This window comes from Dama dama, chromosome 5 (genome assembly GCF_033118175.1).
Source record: "Dama dama isolate Ldn47 chromosome 5, ASM3311817v1, whole genome shotgun sequence".
Classification (NCBI taxonomy): Eukaryota; Metazoa; Chordata; class Mammalia; order Artiodactyla; family Cervidae; genus Dama; species Dama dama.
Window position 1 is genome coordinate 91,626,279 of NC_083685.1, and position 19,668 is coordinate 91,645,946.

A 19,668-nucleotide genomic window follows, 5' to 3' on the forward strand; every position below is an offset into this window, starting at 1 on the left:
AGGATGCAAATATCTCCAAAGAAAGGAACATTTGTTGAGCAGATGCTTGAAAGCAGTCATTGTGCTGGAATATTACCTTATTTAATTACCTTATTTAATTCTCGTAACCACCCTGGGAAGGAGGTAGCATTAATCCCCATTTTACAGGTGAGAGAAAAACTAGGGTTTAATGGATTTAGAGGCAGCAAATTTACCTGATCATGTTAGTAGTGAGTGACCTGTCTGGGAAACCAAATGTTCTTACCCATACTTGCCTGGTTTCAGAGCCTGTGCTATTGCCACGACACCAAATGGTCTTCTCCTCTGGTGTCTGGAATTGTGCTGATTGTAATTATATTAGTTATTAAACTCGGCTTTTTCATAGTCTATTCTGGTATTTATTCACTGTCTTTATCAGCTCATTTCTGTCTTCTGAGGACAGATTCTGTGTTATAAGTAATTTTCATTGTTTGACCTCCTCTGGGAGGTACTAATTATATTTAACTTTTCAAATTAAACATATCATAGACTTAATTTTCTTTCAAGCATACAAAATGTTATAGATCAACCCCCTTTAGAATTTCTGTAGGTCGGTTTCTTTCAGTCACAAAAAGGCAGAAGCAAAAAATCCAATTTCAACTGCAAAAAGTGTTTAATCTCCAGCCATAAAAACACGTTGAGCTGTTACATGAGTGGAAAATGTATAAATAGGGCTGCAGCATGTTTTTGCCTTTAGCTTTTACCATAAAAGGAGTTCTTCAGTATTTCTATATCTATAAATGTGACTGGATTGTAAGTGGGTTCACTTAAAAGTAAAAACATAACAAAAATTAAAATGTTTCTTTTTATAGAAGCAGCCTTATCTTCATGTCAGTTTATTGTTTAATGGCCCAACCAGGAACCTTGGTCCCAGAAGGAGAGCTGCTTTTACAGTGATGCGGTGTCATGTATTGTTTTTCTCTGAAAGCAACTCACAGGGTCAGGTCTCTTCCCCAACCCCACCACCAATCTTCTCAACTATGGTGTCTCTCTCAAAAATGTGAGTTTAGTGTATTGTGAAACTGGAATGAGACAAAACACATCTTGTTCTAATTTATTTGTCTCCGAATCTCAAAAATTCTCTCTGGACAGTAATATAAAAAGCATGAAACTTATTAGCCCAACTTGTGTATTCAACAAATATTTATTTGTATAAGCCACACTTTCTATGAGATTGACACATTATGAAGTACAAGAATTAGATTGAACTCTATGAAATTGTCATTTTTGTAGGTTAAAACATGGTTGAATATTGGCAAGTTCATATTGTTCAACCTAATAGAGGTCCCTGAATAAGACATCTCCTAAAACATTAATTTCTACTGTGTTATTAAGCTATTTTTTTCAATGATTGGAAAATTCTTTAAAGTTATTTGAAGTTAAGGAATTGTAAAAATTGCTTGAAATTTGTTGAATGGATAAAGTTTTCTTTCCATTTTCCCTCTATGTTGTTTGGTCAAATTATAACTGTTGATAGAATTGTCTTCTAGGTCTCAAGAGGAATATCTAAGTTCATTGATAAAAGGTGTAGAATTTTAAATATATGTTTTCTGTGCCTTTTAAAAAGTGATGTGTGATTTTGATTTTCAAAGGTTTGTGCTTTCCGGAAACCTGCATGGTGGCTCGGTGGTAGCAAGCTATCCTTTTGATGACTCTCCAGAACATAAGGCCACTGGAGTCTATAGCAAAACTTCAGATGATGAAGTATTTAGATATCTGGCAAAAGCCTATGCTTCAAACCATCCCATAATGAAAACTGGTGCCCCTCATTGTCCTGGAGATGAAGATGAAACTTTTAAAGATGGGATCACGAATGGTGCACACTGGTATGATGTGGAAGGTATGTAAAGCCCTGAATTTGCTATATTTTCCTCCATGTTCATTTAACTTTTCTGAGCATACTCTGGGTGGAAAAAAGCAAATAAACTTCAAGGAATTATGATTTTTTTAAATCTTGAAAATTTCAAACCCACAGTAAAATTGAAACAAAACTCCATGAACACACTTGTATGTTTTGTTTAGTCACTAAGTCATGTCAGACTCTTTGTGACCCCATGGACTGTAGCCCGCCAGACTCCTCTGTCCATGGGATTTCCCAGGCGAGAATACTGGAGTGGGTTACCATTTCCTTCTCCAGGGGCTCTTCCTGGATCAGGGATCGAACCCACATCTCTTACATTGGCAGGAAGATTTTTTACCACTGAGCCACCAGGAAAGCCCGAACACCTGTATATCCTTTAAATTCACCAACAGTTATCTTACCACAACTATTGCTTCTCTCTCTTACACACACACACACACACACACACACTCTCTCTCTCTCTCTCTCTCTCTCTCTCTCTCTCTCCCCCTCTCTCTCTCTCCCTCTCTCTCTCTCCCTCTCTCCCTCTTTCTCTCTCTCTCTCTCTCTCTCTTTTGTCAGATGATCCAAAAGCAGGTTGCAGATTTCACAACACCTCACCTGTAAATACCTCTCAAGTATGTATTTCCTAAATACAGGGGCATTCTCTTATATAACCCTTGTACCATTACTGTAATTGAGAAATCAGCAGTAACTCAGTGCTGTCATCCCACGTGCTATTTGCATGTAACTCAAATTTCCTGTATTAGCCCCCACATACCCCATATAGCTCCTTTTCTTCCTAATCCGATGCAGCCAAGGTTCCAGCATTTTGCATGTGCCTCTTGTGTTTTTTAGTTTCCCCGATCTAAAACAGTCATGTCACCAGTCTCTTTCCTTAATGATGATGAATCTTTTGAAGTGTCCAGGCCAGTTGTCCCACAGAACAGCCCATATTCTAGATTTGTCTATTTCTTCATGATAAAATTATCAGGTCCAAACTTCCAGCAAGACCATTACACTGATCACATGAAGAGGCACATAAAATCAGTCAGCTTGAATTGTTTACCATTTCTCTTAAGTGTTATAAAAACAGCTATTGTTCTTTTTAAACTTTTGGTATCCTTTGAATAACAACTTTTTGTTTTTATGCACAGGCTTAGACAATTTAATTAAGAGTAATCAGAAGAAACAGTCAATCCATGAAAAATGTTATCAGTGTAAAACTTTTTTCTCTTCTTAGAATCTACCCATGGTGAATGCCTTAGGTCAAGGGTCCTTAACCCCCAGAATCTAATGCCTGATGATTTGAAGTGGAGTTGATATAATAATAATAATAGAAATAAAGTGCACAATAAGCATAATGTGCTTGAATCATCCCACAACCATCCCCCCAACCCTCCATGGAAAAATTGTCTTCCACAAGACCGGTACCTGGTGTCAAAAAGGTTGGGGACCGCTGCCTTGGATTTTCGCTTACCCTATTATTTTTATTGGCAGTCAGTCACATTATAAAGTATCTTATGACATTTCTCTTAATGTACCTTCTTTAAAATATTTGAATAACTCTGTGACTTTTTATGTCAAGCCAAGAATACCCAAATTGGGGATTAAGTTTCAGGACTTGATACTTTCTATAGTTTTCTGATTCTCCTATAGTTTCTACCCATGTTTCTTATATATAACTAGCTAGTTGAACTATTTAGAAAGGGGTATGAAATATATAGAAGCCAGACTTTCTGCCTGTAACAATTAGAGGTGGTTTGAAAACCATTAATAAATTTTAAAGATATGGGATATACTTTAATGTTTAATTTCATTTCAGTCTTTAGCAAATATTAGTATATTTATTTTTCAGACTCCGCAGGGCTTGCGGAGTCTTAGGTCTTTGACCGGGGATTGAACCTACACCCTCCACAGTGAAAACTTGGAGTTTTAGCCACTGAACTGCTAGGGGATTCCCTTTAGCAAATATATTTAATAAAACCAGATTTCTTGAACTAGTGGTTTTGTGGTGTTGTCAAGTTGCTTCATTATTTGAGATCCTATCTAAAATAATGGACTAAAACTAATTTTTTCTTTGTGGAGAAGGTTGTTAAAGGTTAGAAAATAATTTCTAATTGACAGTTGACTAAGGAAGATAAATACATGTGATACTATTTAAAAAGTAAGTGTGTTTCCTTCACAGTAAGACAGATTATTTGGTTAAGCCAGGCAACAGGTTTTTCTGAGTCTTCAAGCATCTAAAGGAGCTCAGTTTTGCTGCTGCCATTATTATTTTTTTACATTAATTTATTTGGCTGCACTGAGTCTTAATTGTAGCACATGGGATCTAGTTTCCTGGCCAGGAATGGAACTCTAGCCCCTTGTATTAGCAGCTTGGGGTCTTAGCCACTGGACCACCAGGGAAGTCCCTATTCTTGTTTTTGTGAGCATCTGCTTCTCTCCTGTTTTAGCTGGGTGATCAGACATATTTTATGTTATTTCCACAATAACTAGCTTGTATCTCTTACTGCCTTAGCGATATTCAGCAATTTCAGTAGTTTCTTGAGAGTATGAGTGTGTGTATGTTTTCACAGCTTTATCAAGGTGTAATGGACATACAATAAACTGGACAAATTTAAAGTGTATAGTTTGGTAAGTTTCAACATATGTGTGTACCCATGAAACATACATATTGTTTCAGTAGTTTCAACAGGGCAAATTCGTTGTTTATCTTATACTGGACTGTAGTGAGTAAGGTGTTGTGAAATCTTGTGACTAGACATATATTCAAACCCAGATGTCCTGGAGTAACTTTACTGACACTTTATGTGATGTATTGAGAAATTCTAACTCGAAGAAGTAGAGACTTTTAGAGCTGAAAATGAATGTATTGATCTAGTCCAATTCTTTTGCTTTACAGGAAATCAAGGCTTTAGTGGTAAAAAAAAAAACTTGTGGGCATCATTTATTTACCGAGCAGATATTTACTGATCCTTTACCAGATCCTAAATACTGTATTAAGGACATGGTGTGAACAAAACAAACAGTTCCTGCTCCTGGGGGTGAGGAAGTACATTAGTAGTGGGGGTGTGAGGCAATTTGGCCCCCAGAACCTTCACCTTCCTTGCCAGGATTGATTCAGTATATCTAGCTACCTACGTGGGTGGCCTTGCTTCTCTCAACATGTCTCTCAAACCTCAGGCTCCATCCAGGGAATGACTATCCTAATAAGGCCTGTGAATAGTTGTTGTCTTCTGCTAAAGCCTGTTATTGTAACAGCCTAAGCTCAGCCTATTCATGCAGCAGTCCTCTTTCTGTTTTTTTTTTAAAACCACAATGTGCTGATTTGTATGCCTTTTGTTTAGCATTCTTTATTTTTTCTTTCTTCATGTTTTTGAAGACATTATAAAAAAAAAAAATCCTCTGATGGTTTAGTGTGTTTATTCTAAAGGAAACTTAATGAAACTAAATTATAGTTTCAGTCAACTCTAAGAATTGCCCTCTTTCAACTGACAGAAATTTTTAAAAGGGCAAGTAGCCACCTATAAAAAGAAGAGAGGTATGAAATGTGACCAGATAATGTGTCTGTAACTAATTCAGGTTTTGTGTGTGTGTGTGTGTGTGTGTGTGTGTGAATTTAAACTCCTTTGATCATGTGGGCAACCATTCTCAGCATAAAATGGAGGTCTGACTGAGCAGCACTAATGTGCTCTAAATATTGAGGTATCTTTGGCTTGAAGTAGATTGCTGACAAAGGAAAGAGCAGGGGGGAAAGAAAATCAAGCTGTTTTGAACAGCATACAAGGTTAGATTTGGTCCAAAAATGGACTGAAAAGCTTTTTCTGTGTCATTAAACAGGGCATTATGTTATAATTCTTCTGTCACCAGAAAATTGGAATCTATATAAAATAAAAAAGAATCAAATGGACAGTCTAGAAATATAATATCTGATCTTAAGAAATAGATAGATCCATAATTACAGTAGGGGATTTTAAACATGCCTTTCTTAGTAATTTTTAGTTGATGAAGACAAAAATATCAGTAAGGACACAGACGATTTAAATAACCAAATAAACCAAATCTGATCTAATGAACGTGTACAAAATATTGTCCTCATATCTAATTTTCCTGCAGTCTTTTTATAATCCAAAGTATATACGATAAGGAGCTTATCATTGGTCCCACTTAAGGTAGATGTGTCTAGTTCTGTTAGTGGTTTGTGTTACTTTGTTCTAAAGTATATATATCAAAAACAAACATACTAAAACGTACCAAACTTAAAGCATTCTTACCTCTTTGCTTCTTTCACATTTTAATAGGATCAAGTCTGAACTTTTCAGTCTGACATTTAGCCTTCTAGCCTTGTACACGTTTCTAGCCTCCTCTCCTACCTCTCACCCACCACTGAACGACTTGTGCTATATTATGCTCAGTCGTGTCTGGCTCTTTGCAGCCCCATGGACTGTAGCCCACCAGGTTCCTCTGTCCATGGATTTTCCCAGGCAAGAATACTGGAGCAGGCTGCCATTTCCTACACCAGGAGAGCTTTCTGACCTAGGGATCGAACCTGCCTCTCTTGCATCTCCTGCATTGATAGGTGGATTCTTTACTACTGAGCCACCTGGGAAGCCCTGAACTATTTGTCCTTCTCCAAAAATGTGAACCTTCAGGTACTGGGTTGCTGTCTGTCTGGAATGCATTTCTCCAGTTCAGCTGTAACCTCCTCTGAAACCTTTGCTACAGTAACTGTCACTCTGTTGCCTTCCTAGAGCTTTTTGTTTAACATCAGTAGAATGTTTATCTGTTTCTGTCCTGAGTTTTTTGTATCTTCTGCTAGAGTGTGAGTTCTTAGATAAAGGCTTGCTGTGCTCAGTCATGCAGTCTCTGTGGGACTCTTTGCAGCTCCATGGACTGTATGCAGTCCGTCAGGCTCCTCTGTCCATGGGGATTCTCTGGGCAAGAATACTGGAGTGAGTTGCCATGCCCTCCAGGGAATCTTCCCATCCCAGGTGTCGAACCCAGGTCCTCCACACTGCAGGTGGATTCTTTATCGACTGAGCCACCAGGGAAGCCCAGGAATACCGGACTAGGTAGCCTATCCCTTCTCCAGGGGAACTGCCTGACCCAGGAATCAAACGGGTTTCCTGCATTGCAGGAAGATTCTTTACCACCTGAATTACCTGGGAAGCCCTTGATAAGGACAGTGTGTGGTGCTATTCATACAGAATGTATCACCAGGGAAAGAGTCCTACAGGAAATGAGACTGGGGAGGTTTTTACAGTTATTTGGAATAAGATCTTTTTTTTTTTTTGAGATAAGCACTTTATCTTATGCCATGAGAATGAAAAGGGAGTATGAGATATATAAGAAATTGTGTGAGAAGAGTTGCAGAATTAACAGTGAGACAGTAGGACAGAGTATCTAGGCAGAGAAAGGCATAGCTTTGAGACCTTGAGCCTGGATTAGTAAGAATGATCACGGAAATGGGGGAAAAAAAAAAAAACTACTTGGAAGAAGTGTGTGTCTCTGTGTGTGTGTGTGTTTTCTTTAGATGGGAGAAGAGTGAAATTGGAGGTGGTACTGGGTGTACCAGTTATAAGTACCCAGTGTACAGTTGGAAGATAGGCTCTGGGGCTTGGTAAAGAGGTCAAGATGATAAAGACATTTAGGAGTTATGAGACATGTGGAAAGCATATGTCAGTGAACTTGATTTTGAAAATTGAATTGATATTGTTTCCTGGCATCATTTAATTGCTAGGAGCCAGAAACTCAACTAGAAAAAAAATATATATTTATGAACAGATGGATGCTTTTTCATCTCCAAAGTGAATATACTTCTGGCATTTTTGTACTGGGATGTTTTCTTTAAGGAATGCCAATAGTTTAGATATTCTCACCCTGTTCATATGTTAAGAATACTATTGATAATCAAATATGCATTAGTAAAGGACTTCTGGTCTTATCTGATTTTGTACATTAAGGAGCTTTTGTACATTGGACCTCTTCCATTTTTCTCTCTCTTTTAACCTGAGTGGCACCTCATTTAAAAGGAAAGCAAAGATGTAAAATGATACTCAAACCGGATATTTGCTTCTGTTTGAGTCACCAGTTTGCTTTAGCAAACTGAAGTATAGCCTCATATGAAAAAAATCTCATCTTTAGGAATAGTGTGCTTGTATATTTTGTAATGTAGTAATAGACTTTCGTGAAGGTTGAGAACCAAATGCTAAATATCACTTTAGGATTTGGCCCCTAAATCTTCAGATCCAATGTCTAAAAATTAGATGTGTTTTTATTTTTTTTAAACCCAGATGGTAGAAAATAAGAAAGTACTTTAAAAAAAAAAATCTTTTTCTCCCCTTTTTGCTCTCCCTTCTTCCTATCCCTCTTGCCTTCTTCACCTTCATTCGTTTTCTTCTCCTTTCCCTCTCCCTATAAAAGCTACCATCTCATCCTGGGCACCCCAGTTGTATTAACTTCAGCTCTGAAGTACTTAACCCTCTGAAGTGGTACCAGAACATGATAAGATCCCCATACCCTCCCTATGGTTACTAACCCATGGGTGGTTGGCTGCACCACCAGATCATTCCTGTGATGTCCCAGCAGACTTCCCACAATCTCACCCTGCAGCCTCATCACCACATCACCATGGTGTCAGCTCAACAGCCCATGGTCCCCCAGCAACCAATGGGGCCAGTCCCTGGCCAACACTCCATGAATCCAACCCAACAGCACCTACCAAAACTTTCCATTGCTCATGCAGCAGCCCTCTGGCCTCAGTCCATCCAGCCACAGGCTCACCAGCCCCCTGCCACCCCAGCTACCCCATCCCGCCCTTGCTGCCAGAGCCACCTTGCCTCCAGTGTTCCCCAGGCAGCCTCTGTCCCCCGTGCCTCCTGGCCTGCCCCTGGAAGCTTGGCCAGCAACAGACAAGACCAAGCGGGACGAAGTGGATTTGATCGGAAAATGAATTGCTTTCAGAAGGACACAGGAGCACAGCAATTTGTTCTTGCCATCACTTTACTTAGTAAATTCTGTAACTAAAAATAAGTACCATTAGCAAATAAAATGTTTTTAAAATTTAAAAAAATCTTAAAAAAAGAAAATGCAAAAAAAAAAAAAAAAGGAAAATGCAGTTCAAAGAATTATGTGAGATAAAGGGTTGGCCAAGTTAGACAACACTGAACACAGATTCAGGACTCTGTACTTTAAATTTGTAGAATCATATCATTAGCAAATATGTATTCAGTGGGAGTGGTGAAGGAAATAGATTTTCATAAGGTAAGTTGTTCAGAATACATAGACGAAGTTCAGGTATGATTTGGTCAAAGCAAACTTGAATTTAAAGATCAGGAATATGGGAAAATTTTTTCAAGAGCAATCTGTTTTTTTCCATTCATTTGACCTAGATCTTCCACTTAAAATTTTGTATGACCATCATGCTCTTTAGCTTTTAAAAATATCTCGAGGAGTGCAAAATTATCATTTAATAACTAACTCACTATGTATAAATAAATTGTTCACAAAAGTAAAAATTATGAGAACTGCTCACGATTCTGTGAAGTAGTTTTATTAAATAAAAAACAGTAAGCTCCAAATTTATAGAATAGAAATTGCCTATATTTACACATTCTAAAATACTTTTCCTAATGAAAAAAGAATACATTGCATTTTTTTTCTGTAAAAGATTTATGGGGTTCTTGTATCATACAGATTGATACTTTATAGCTGGCCTAGGAAGGCAAGTTAAAAAAAAAACAACAACTTGCTCTGTTTAAGTCTCAACATTGTAGCATTGGTTGTATTTTTTTACATTGACTTTCTGCATGAGGCATTAGAGGGAGTCATTTGAATGAAAGATTGAATTTATTTAATTACCCTCCATCTCCTTAAAGATAGACTTCTCCGGTGAAAACAGTAATAGGGGTTGGTTCCATGATACGATAACGATGAACTGAGCATCTTAAAGCATGTGAAGATTAGTGTGAGACAAATGGATTGAAGGAATTGAATGAATATGAAGAGATCCTTTGATTTAGCCACCCATACAGTTAGTATTAATCACAATTTGTTGTAGTGCTGGACAGACTACTAATGGTTACACTTTTATTCTTTAATATAGGTAAAAGGAATGAAAACATAGAGTAACAGTACATTGCATTCAATTTTTTCTATGCATAGAAAACTGGGTTGGTAGGTAGGCTTAAAAGCAAAATGTAACCTTTTGTCTTTTCTTTGCCAGTTCCCCTTGGGAGTAGAGGAAATAGTCTAAATCAGTGGTTTTCAAACTGGGTATGTGTGGGGAGAAGAAAGACAACAGTCAGTTTGGATAACTTTAAGGAAATAAATTTCCAGCTCTTCCATACCTATTCTTAATATTGGTCTGCCTGAGAAAGATGCTGGCAGTGGAGATTCAATCCCACATCCTCTTCTCCCACTTGACTGAAGAAAGGCATACTTTTCTGTCCATCTGAATCACACTATAGATTGAAGTTTTACAAACTTTCAGTACACCAAAAACAGAAGGGACAATTTGGTGATTAATGGTATCATAAAAGCATCACTCACACATCTCATTCAAAGATATATTTTCAGTAATTATTACTTAGGCTTATTTATCAAAATCTGAAATAAAACTATGCCTTTATTGGTAAATTGTATACCAGTAGTTATAGTTATAGTGCTAATTCAATCTAGAATTCAAAAATGTAATAGGGCATTAAGGTAATGGAAATTAATAGAAATTTAAACATGCATACATATGTATTATTATATATTGAAGTATTATAGGGTGATCAATGAAGGACTTCCAAGCATAAAAGTATGTCCCATTTGAGTAGCAATCTGTAGAGCGAATGGAATGGAATAAAAGTTCAAGAAGAGAAAGGGAAGCTATAAAATTCCTCCTGTTGAAGAAGAGTGTTCATACACGTTTTAAAAGTTGATTCTGGGAATCAAATCTCTATAGTATTCTATTTGATTTTGTCTAAAATAATAGTGTAAAATTTTTATTTAAAAAATAAAAATTGGGACTTCCTTGGTGATCTAATGGTTAAAACACTGAACTGCCAATTCAGGGGGCACAGGTTCCATCCCTGGTCAAGGAACTAAGATCTCACATGCTGTGCAGCACAGCCAAAAGATAAAAAAATAAAAAATAAATAAAAATTGATGTTATGCAAGAAATCACATTGTTAGCAACTATTTAAATTTAAAATAAAATCTTTTAGATACCAACTTTAAACTATGTGGTATTGAATGATTTCTCAGTTATTTTCCTATGAATAAAAAGTTTGAAGGCCATTAGTGTAGCTTAGCTTAAAAGACTAGTGGATGTTAGAGACTTGCTTATTTATGATTGTTAATAAGTAGGATAAATAACAGATCCTTTTTACTATTAGTAAAGTGCTTTATTGCTTTGAAGGATGCCTGTGGTGTATGTTTCATTCCCAAAATAACATTTTTCTTTAACTGGATAAAGATAATGTTCTGATATCAGACATTTTGTCCTTTAGTCTATGTTGAGCCGTACAACATATCAGCTTAAAAAATAAACAAATGTATTAACTGAATCTGACAGTAGCTGCAGCAGTCAGTAATGTCAGGCGTATCTGCAGATCAATGTTCTCTGTGACAGTGAACTTTGTATATGTAGGTTTTCTGTTAAGGAAAAAAAAAGACAATGAATCTGAAATAGCTACTTAGCTAAGATTACTTACTATGCAGTTTTTGATATTTAGTATTGGAAAAATTATGTGAAGTTTAACACAGATGGCAAATAATGCCTATTTGTGGCATCTTGCAAAAATTCTTATTCATTACTCAGTTAATATCTCCACTTGTTTCCAGCTTTTTAGATGAGTTTTTTTTTTTAAAGTAGTTTTTAAACTAAGGCTTGAAGTTGGTGAATAAAGACTTTTTGATGTTCTAAAGGTAGGAGAACTTTGTCATTTTTGTTTTGCAAACTAAAAGTTTGCTTCTTTTCTGACATTGACTTCTATGGGGTTCTAAAGAGATAGATTAAGGTATATATCACGGCTCACAAATTGCCTCCTGGGGATGGCTCATTATTATAGACTCAGAGGAAATGTGCTTAATTTTTATGAGGTTTCACTGAGAGAAGGGTATTTTGTAGATAGCTTTCTGTTATTGATTTCTATGGAATTCCATCATATCAAAGAACATATTTTGTATAATTTCAGTTCTTTTAAATTTATTAGGTTTGTTTTATGACTCAGAATATGGTCTGTTTAAATGTTCCGCATGTACTTGAATGTTTTCTGCTGTGGTTGGGTAGGATCTACTATAAATGTCATTTAGATCTGGTTAAGTGACACTTTTTCAGTTCTTGTGTATCCTTTGCTGATTTTCTGTCTACTTGTTCTGTTGACTACTGAGAGAGGAATATTGACGTCTGCAACTATAACTGTAGATTGGCTCATCTCTTCTTTTAGTACTATCAGTTTTTGTTTTATGTGTTTTGAAGTTCTGTTGTTAGATGTCACATTTAGGATTGTTATATTGTCTTGGTGAATTGACTCTTTTAACATTATGTACTATCCCTCCTTGGGTTTCTCTGGTGGCTCAATGGTAAGGAATCCTCCTGCATATACAGGAGATATGGGTTCAATCCCTGATTTGGGAAGGTCCCTTGGAGAAGGAAATGGCAACCCATTCCAGTCTTTTTACATAGAAATCCCTATGTATAGAGGAGCCTGGCGTGCTATAGTCCGTGGGGTCACAAAGAGTCAGACACGACTTAGTGACTAAACAATAACTATCCCTCCTTCTATCTGGTACTTTTCCTTGCTCAGAAGTCTACTTTAATCTAAATATAGCCATTCCATCTTTCTTTTGATTTATGTTTGCATTGTATATTTTTTCCATTGTTTTAACTTACCCATCCCATTCTATTTAAAGTGAGCATATAGTTGGGACTTGTTTTTTGATTCAGTTTGACAGGTTTTTCTAGTTGGTGTATTTGCATCATTTACATTGAATGTAATTGTTGATATGTTTGGATTAAGCTCTACCTTTTAATTATTTTTCATTTTGTCCCTCTGTTTCTTATTCCCTTGTTTCCTCTTTCCTGCCTTCCATTGTATTGTATGGATGTTTATTATATAATTTTAACTATAGTATTTTTTACTATATTTCTTTGTAAAGTTTGTTTTGGTGGTTGCTCTGGGAATTACAGTTTGCATAATTTTTTACAGTTCTACCTAGAAGTAATATTTTACCACCTTGAGAAGAACATACAAATCTTACCACCATACCCTTTATCTTCCCCCACTTTATGGTGCAGTTGTGGTTTATGTATTATATCTATAAACTCCCACCAGGCAGTGTTATATGTTTTGCTTTCAACTGATATACATAGTTTTGAAAACTTAAGAGGGAAAAATAGTTTTTCATATTTATCCAAATATTTGCCATTTCTATTCTTTCATTCCTGAAGCTCCAAGGTTTGCTCTGCTATCATTTCTCTTCTACCCAGAAAACCTTCTTTAGCATTTCTTTTAAAGCAGACCTGCCTGTGGGGGATTCTTCTAGCTTTCCATCACAGACAATGTCTATTTCTGCCTTTGTTCCTAAAGGATATTTTCCTTGGATATAAAATTCTGGGCTCTGGATTGACTGTTCTTTAAAAAAAATTTGTGTGTGTGTATGTCATTGCCTTCTGGCCCTCATGGCTTCTGATGAGAAATTCACAGTCATTTAAATTGTCTTCCTATAATGTATCATTTTTCACTGACGACTTTCAAGATTGTTCCCATTGTCTTTGGATTTCAATAGTTTGACTGTGACGTATCTAGACATGAATTTCTCCTGTTTGAGGTTTGCTAAGCTTCTTGAATTATAAGTTTATGTCTTTTGCCAGATTTGGAAAGTTTTCAGCCATTGTTTCTTCAACTTTTTTTTTTTTTCCCAGCATGGCACACTTTTTTCCTCCCCTTTTGAGACTCTAGTAGCAAGAATATTAGACCTTTTGATACTGTCCCTAAAACTCTGTTCTTTTACTTTATTTTTTTTTTCTGTTGTTCAGATTAGATAATTTCTATTTATTTGTCTTCAAATAAATAGACTTCCCTTTGTCATTTCTATTCTTCTATTGAATTCATCCAGTAAATTTTAAAATCTGGTTATATTTTTTACTTCTGAAATCTATGTTTTTAACCTCTTCTGTTTGTTTCTTTTATTTCATTTCAAGACTGTTTAATCTTACCTCTTTAGTATTTACCTGGCTATAATAATTACTTTAAGGTTAGTCTGATAATTCCCATACCTGGATCATCTTGGAGTTGGTGTGCATTATTTTTTCCTTGCAAGCTATTGATATTTGACTAGTTCTTTAAATGTCAAATAATTTGGATTATATTCTGGACATTTTGAATCATATATTATAAGATTGGAGCCTTGTTTAAACCCTATAAAAATGGTAACTTTTTGTTTATTCATTCTGGTAGTGAATGACCCACTTAGGTTCAGTTGCAAGTTTTTACTTGCCTTCGGTGGGCTGTGATTCCAATGTCAATTCAGTTTTCAACACCTTTGTCCTGCCTGTTTGGACCTGTCCTGTGCGAATACCACCCAGGGAGCAGTGGTCTGCTGTGTAGATCAGTTCTCGGTGACTTTGGTATGCTGTTCAGGGCCAGACCCTCACATGTGCAATTCAGAGTTGAGTCCAGGAGTTCATAGAAAACTTTATAGGATCCCTTTTTTGATCTCTGTCCTGTCTACAATCACTTCCAAGGTCTTCCAAAATAGATCACGAATAAAGATACCTTAGGATGTTAACTGTCATTAGTTGTCAGGGAAATACAGGTTGGAACCACCATGAGATAGCACTGTCCACCTGCCAGGATGCTTAAACTTACAAAAGGCTGACCAGTTGCTTGAGCAACTTGTTAGCTAAGGGTGTAGAGCAACTGGAACATTCATATCTTGATGTGGGAATGTGAAACAGTACAGCCACTTTGGAAAACAGTTTAACATTTTCTTATGAAGTTAAATTTTCACTTACCACATGATCCAGCCACACCTCTCCTAGGTATTTACCCAAAAGACATGAAATAATTTGTCCATGTTAAGACTCAGGCACAGTTTTATTCATAATCACCTGAAGTTGAAACCAAGTCAAATACCCACCACATAGTGATTGAATAAACAAATAGAGGGCTTGCCCGGTTTCTCAGCCATAAATAATCTACCTGCAATGCAGGAGATTCAGGTTTGATCCCTGGGTTCAGGAGATTCCCTGGAGAAGGAAATGGGAGCCCACTCCAGTACTCTTGCCTTAGAAAGTCTGTGAACAGAGGAACCTGGTGGGGTCACAAAAGAGAGGACACAGCTTAGCCACTAAATGATAACTGCATCCATACAATGGTGTCTATAGTAATGAAAAGGAGAATTTCTATGATAATGATAATAGACACTTTAATTGCCAGATATTACAATATATTATTTTGGAACTCTGCATTCAAATGGGTATATCTTTGCTTTTCTCCTTTGCCTTTCACTTCTCTTCTTTTCATAGCTATTTGTAAGGCCTCCTCAGACAATCATTTTACCTTTTTGCATTTCTGGGGATGGTCTTGATCACTGCCTCCTATACACAGTGTCACGAACCTCTGTCCATAGTTCTTCAGGCACTCTGTCTATCAGATCTAAGCCCTTGAATCTATTTGTCACTTCCACTGTATAGTCTGGAGAAAAGGAGAAAAGGAAAGATATCCCCATTTGAACGCAGAGTTCCAAAGAATAGCAAGGATAGATAAGAAAGCTTTCCTCGGTGATCAGTGCAAAGAAATAGAGGAAAACAATAGAATGGGAAAGACTAGAGATCTCTTAAAGAAAATTAGAGATACCAAGGGAACATTTCAGGGAAAGATGGGCACAATAAAAGACAGAAATGGTATGAACCTAATAGAAGCCGAAGATATTAAGAAGAGGTGGCAAGAATACACAGAACTATACAAAAAAGATCTTCACGACCCAAATAATCACAATGGAGTGATCACTCACCTAGAGCCAGACATCCTGGAATGCAAAGTCAAGTGGGCCTTAGGAAACATCACTACAAAAAAAGCTAGTGGAGGTGATGGAATTTCAGTTCAGTTGAGCTATTTCAAATCCTAAAAGATGATACTGTGAAAGTGCTGTACTCAATATGTCAGCAAATTTGGAAAACTCAGCAGTGGCCACAGGAGTGGAAAAGGTCAGTTTTCATTCCAGCCCCAAAGAAAGGCAATGCCAAAGAAAGCTCAAACCTCTGCACAATTGCACTCATCTCATATGCTAGCAAAGTAATACTCAAAATTCTCCAAGCTAGTTTCAACAGTACGTGAACCGTGAACTTCCAGATGTTCAAGCTGGTTTTAGAAAAGGCAGAGGAACCAGAGATCAAATTGCCAACACCCATTGGATCATTGAAAAAGCAAGAGAGTTCCAGAAAAACATCTACTTCTGCTTTACTGACTATGCCAAAGCCTTTGTGTGGATCGCAACAAACTGGAAACTTCTTCAAGAGATGGGAATAACAGACTACGTGACCTGCCTCCTGAGAAATCTCTATGCAGGTCAAGAAGTAAGAGTTAGAACTGGACATGGAACAACAGACTGGTTCCAAATTGGGAGGGGAGTACATCAAGACTGTATATTGTCACCCTGCTTATTTAACTTATATGCAGAGTACATCATGCGAAATGCCAGGCTGGATGAAGCACAAGCTGGAATCGAGATTGCCAGGAGAAATATCAATAACCTCAGATATGCAGATGACACCACCATTATGGCAGAAAGTGAAGAAGAACTAAAGAGCCTCTTGATGAAAGTTAAAGAGGAGAGTGAAAAAGTTGGCTTAAAGCCCAACATTCAGAAAACTGGCATAAGATCATGGCATCTGGTCCCATCACTTCATGGCAAATAGATGGGGAAACAGTGGAAACAGTGACAAACTTTATTTTTTGGGCTCCAAAATCACTGCAGATGGTGATTGCAGCCATGAACTTAAAAGATGCTTGTTCCTTGGAAGAAAAGTTATGACCAACCTAGACAGCTTATTAAAAAGCAGAGACATTATTTTGCCAACAAAGGTCCATCTAGTCAGAGCTATGGTTTTTCCAGTGGTCATGTATGGATGTGAGAGTTGGGCTATAAAGAAAGTCGCGTGCTGAAGAATTGATGCTTTTGAACTGTGGTGTTGGAGAAGACTCTCCAGAGTCCCTTGGACAGCAAGGAAAGCCAACCAGTCCATCCTAAAGGAAATCAGTCCTGAATATTCATTGGAAGGACTGATGCTGAAGCTGAAACTTCAATACTTTGGCTGCCTGATGCGAAGAACTGACTCATTGGAAAAGACCCTGATGCTGGGAAAGATTGAAGGCGGGAGGAGAAAGGGATGACAGAGGATGAGATGGTTGGATGGCATCACCGACTGAATGGACGTGAGTTTGAGCGAACTCCAGGAGTTGGTGATGGACAGGGAGGCCTGGCGTGCTGCAGTCCATGGGATCACAAGGACTCAGACATGACTGAGTGACTGAACTGAACTGAACAATGTATTATAAAACCATGCTTACTAAATTGGTATAATTAAGATATCAAAATAAATTGACCAGCAGAACAAAATAGAAAGCATAGTAACAGAAACAAAAGCATTTGGGATATAGTTAAAGCCGTTTAAAACAATGGGGAAAGAATTATAGGGATAACTGGTTAACTTTGAGACAAAAATATAGGTGAGATTTACCTCAGATCATACCAAATAAAGTCTTAAGTCAATATGGAACGTGATGTAAAAATGTAGCCATAAACAAAACCAGAAGCCAAGAAGTAGTTTTATACTCAGGATGAGAAAAGCCTTTCTAGACAGCAAAGTATTATGAAGCCATAAAAGGAAAAGAATGATAAATTTAGCTACCCAAAAATTGTAAAATATCTCTTGATTAAAAAACTGCCTTAAAAAAATTGAAAAAAAGAGATTTAAAAAAATGATAAAGACAAAGCATAGAGAATATATCTGGGTAACAATTTAGCACATGTATATAAAATCTTTAAATTAGGCATGACCTTAACACAGAAATTCATGTAATTTTGTCTTCTTGTTGCTCTTAGCTAGTATTTCTTAAATTGCTGCTGAAGTAAGACAGTTAAGGGGTTAACAAAAGAATGCCAAGATGAAGCCTGGTGATTATAGTATTATAAGGGTCTACTTCACTGCCTTCTGTCATAATTAAAGTGTGAGTTGACTGTGTTTGCAATTTAATATAGCTATTGAGTTCTTTTTTCCTTAGATGAGAATATTTTTTCCTATTAAGTTTTACATATGCATAAAAATAGATTAGTTCACACTTGTATTGCTCTGAAATTATTTTTAGTGTTCTGTGTTTGTTTTCCTCAAGACTTTAATCTCTGGAATGGAAATATGTCTCCTATTTATAAATCCCTATAATCTTAGTTTGATGACTTACACACAGTGACCGTTGTACTGTGACCAATATAGTAGTAAATATTGGAGATTAATGAATGTGATTTATGATGAGTAGCATACATATGTCCACATATGTACATGCACATCAGAGTTACCAAAGGTGATCAGAGGTCAGTAATGACCGAAAGTGACTAACGTCACTAAATGAGTAAATGTGACTGGTGAGTGAAAGTGTTAGTTGCTCAGTCGAGTCCGACTCTTTACGACCTCATGGACTGTTGCCCACCAGGCTTGTAGTGATGGTAAATGTGCACATGTCTTTTAGGACAACAGTCTATTTGACATATCCACATGGATGGTCAATGAGAATCTCAAATTTAACTCATTCAAAATAGAAATCTTAATTTCTCACTGTCCTAGCCTACTTACTTTCATTACTTCAACAAATACTTATTGAAGAAATACTATGTGCCTGGTACTGTTCTAGTGCTTGGACTATCTGTCAATGAGTATAACAAATATCTCTGCCCTTGTGTTGCTTATAATCTAGCAAAGAGAAACAGACAATAAATAATAAACATAATGGGTAAATTTTAAAGTGCTATAGAAAAAAAAGGGTGAGAGGAATTGTGAGTGCTTGTGAGATGGGCTTGGGGACAGTGATGGGGAAAAGTGACTAAGTGGGGAGATCAGGGTGAACCTCATTGTCAAATTGAAATTGGAGCAAAGAGCTGAAGGTGAGCGAGTGAGTCAAGTAGGGATATCTGGGGGAAGGGCACACCAGGCAAAGGGAATAGCTAGAGTGAAGACCCAAATGGCAACCCACTCCAGGATTCTTGCCTGGAGAATCCCATGGACAGAGGAGCCTGGTGGGCTACAGTCCATGGGGTCTCAGAGTCAGACACGACTGAGCGACTTAACTGACTAACCAACCTAAGGTAGCCGGTGAACAGCAGGGTGGCTAGTGTGGCTGATGCAGAGAGCTGATGATGGGGAGAGTGTAAAAGGTAGTTAGGGGAGGGGAGTGGTAGTGGACAAATGATGCAGCGCCTTAGGCTTGGGCTTTTAGTCTGAATGCAACAGAAAGTCGTTGTATGGGGGAATAACCTCTGGCCTACATTTTAGCAGAATTACTCTGGCATCTCTGGAGAAGAGAATACAGAAATGCTAGGGCAGGGACAGGGAGACCTTTTTAGAGAAATTGCAGAGGTCCTGGTGGAGAAAGGATCATGGCTTAGATCAGGGCGGCAGCAGTAGAGTTGAGAAATCTTTGGATTCTGGATATATCTTCAAGTTACAACTAGCATGATTTCCTAATGCTTTAGATGTGAGATGTGACTCCAAGGCTTTTGACCCTGAGTGACTAGATTCTTCCAGTGCTGTTAACCATCGT

The 19,668-nt window shown here is 37.3% G+C and overlaps 1 protein-coding gene and 1 pseudogene across 1 annotated transcript in view; both read left to right on the top strand.

Annotated features, from left to right (window-relative positions):
* CPD (carboxypeptidase D) overlaps positions 1–19,668 on the top strand; it is a 66,144-nt gene that overhangs the window by 4,573 nt on the left and 41,903 nt on the right. The window contains exon 2 of the mRNA XM_061143003.1: positions 1,611–1,858. Coding sequence (XP_060998986.1) covers positions 1,611–1,858 — 248 coding nt within the window. The remainder of the gene's footprint in view (positions 1–1,610; positions 1,859–19,668) is intronic.
* LOC133057951 (amelogenin, Y isoform-like) lies at positions 7,179–8,824 on the top strand (annotated as a pseudogene).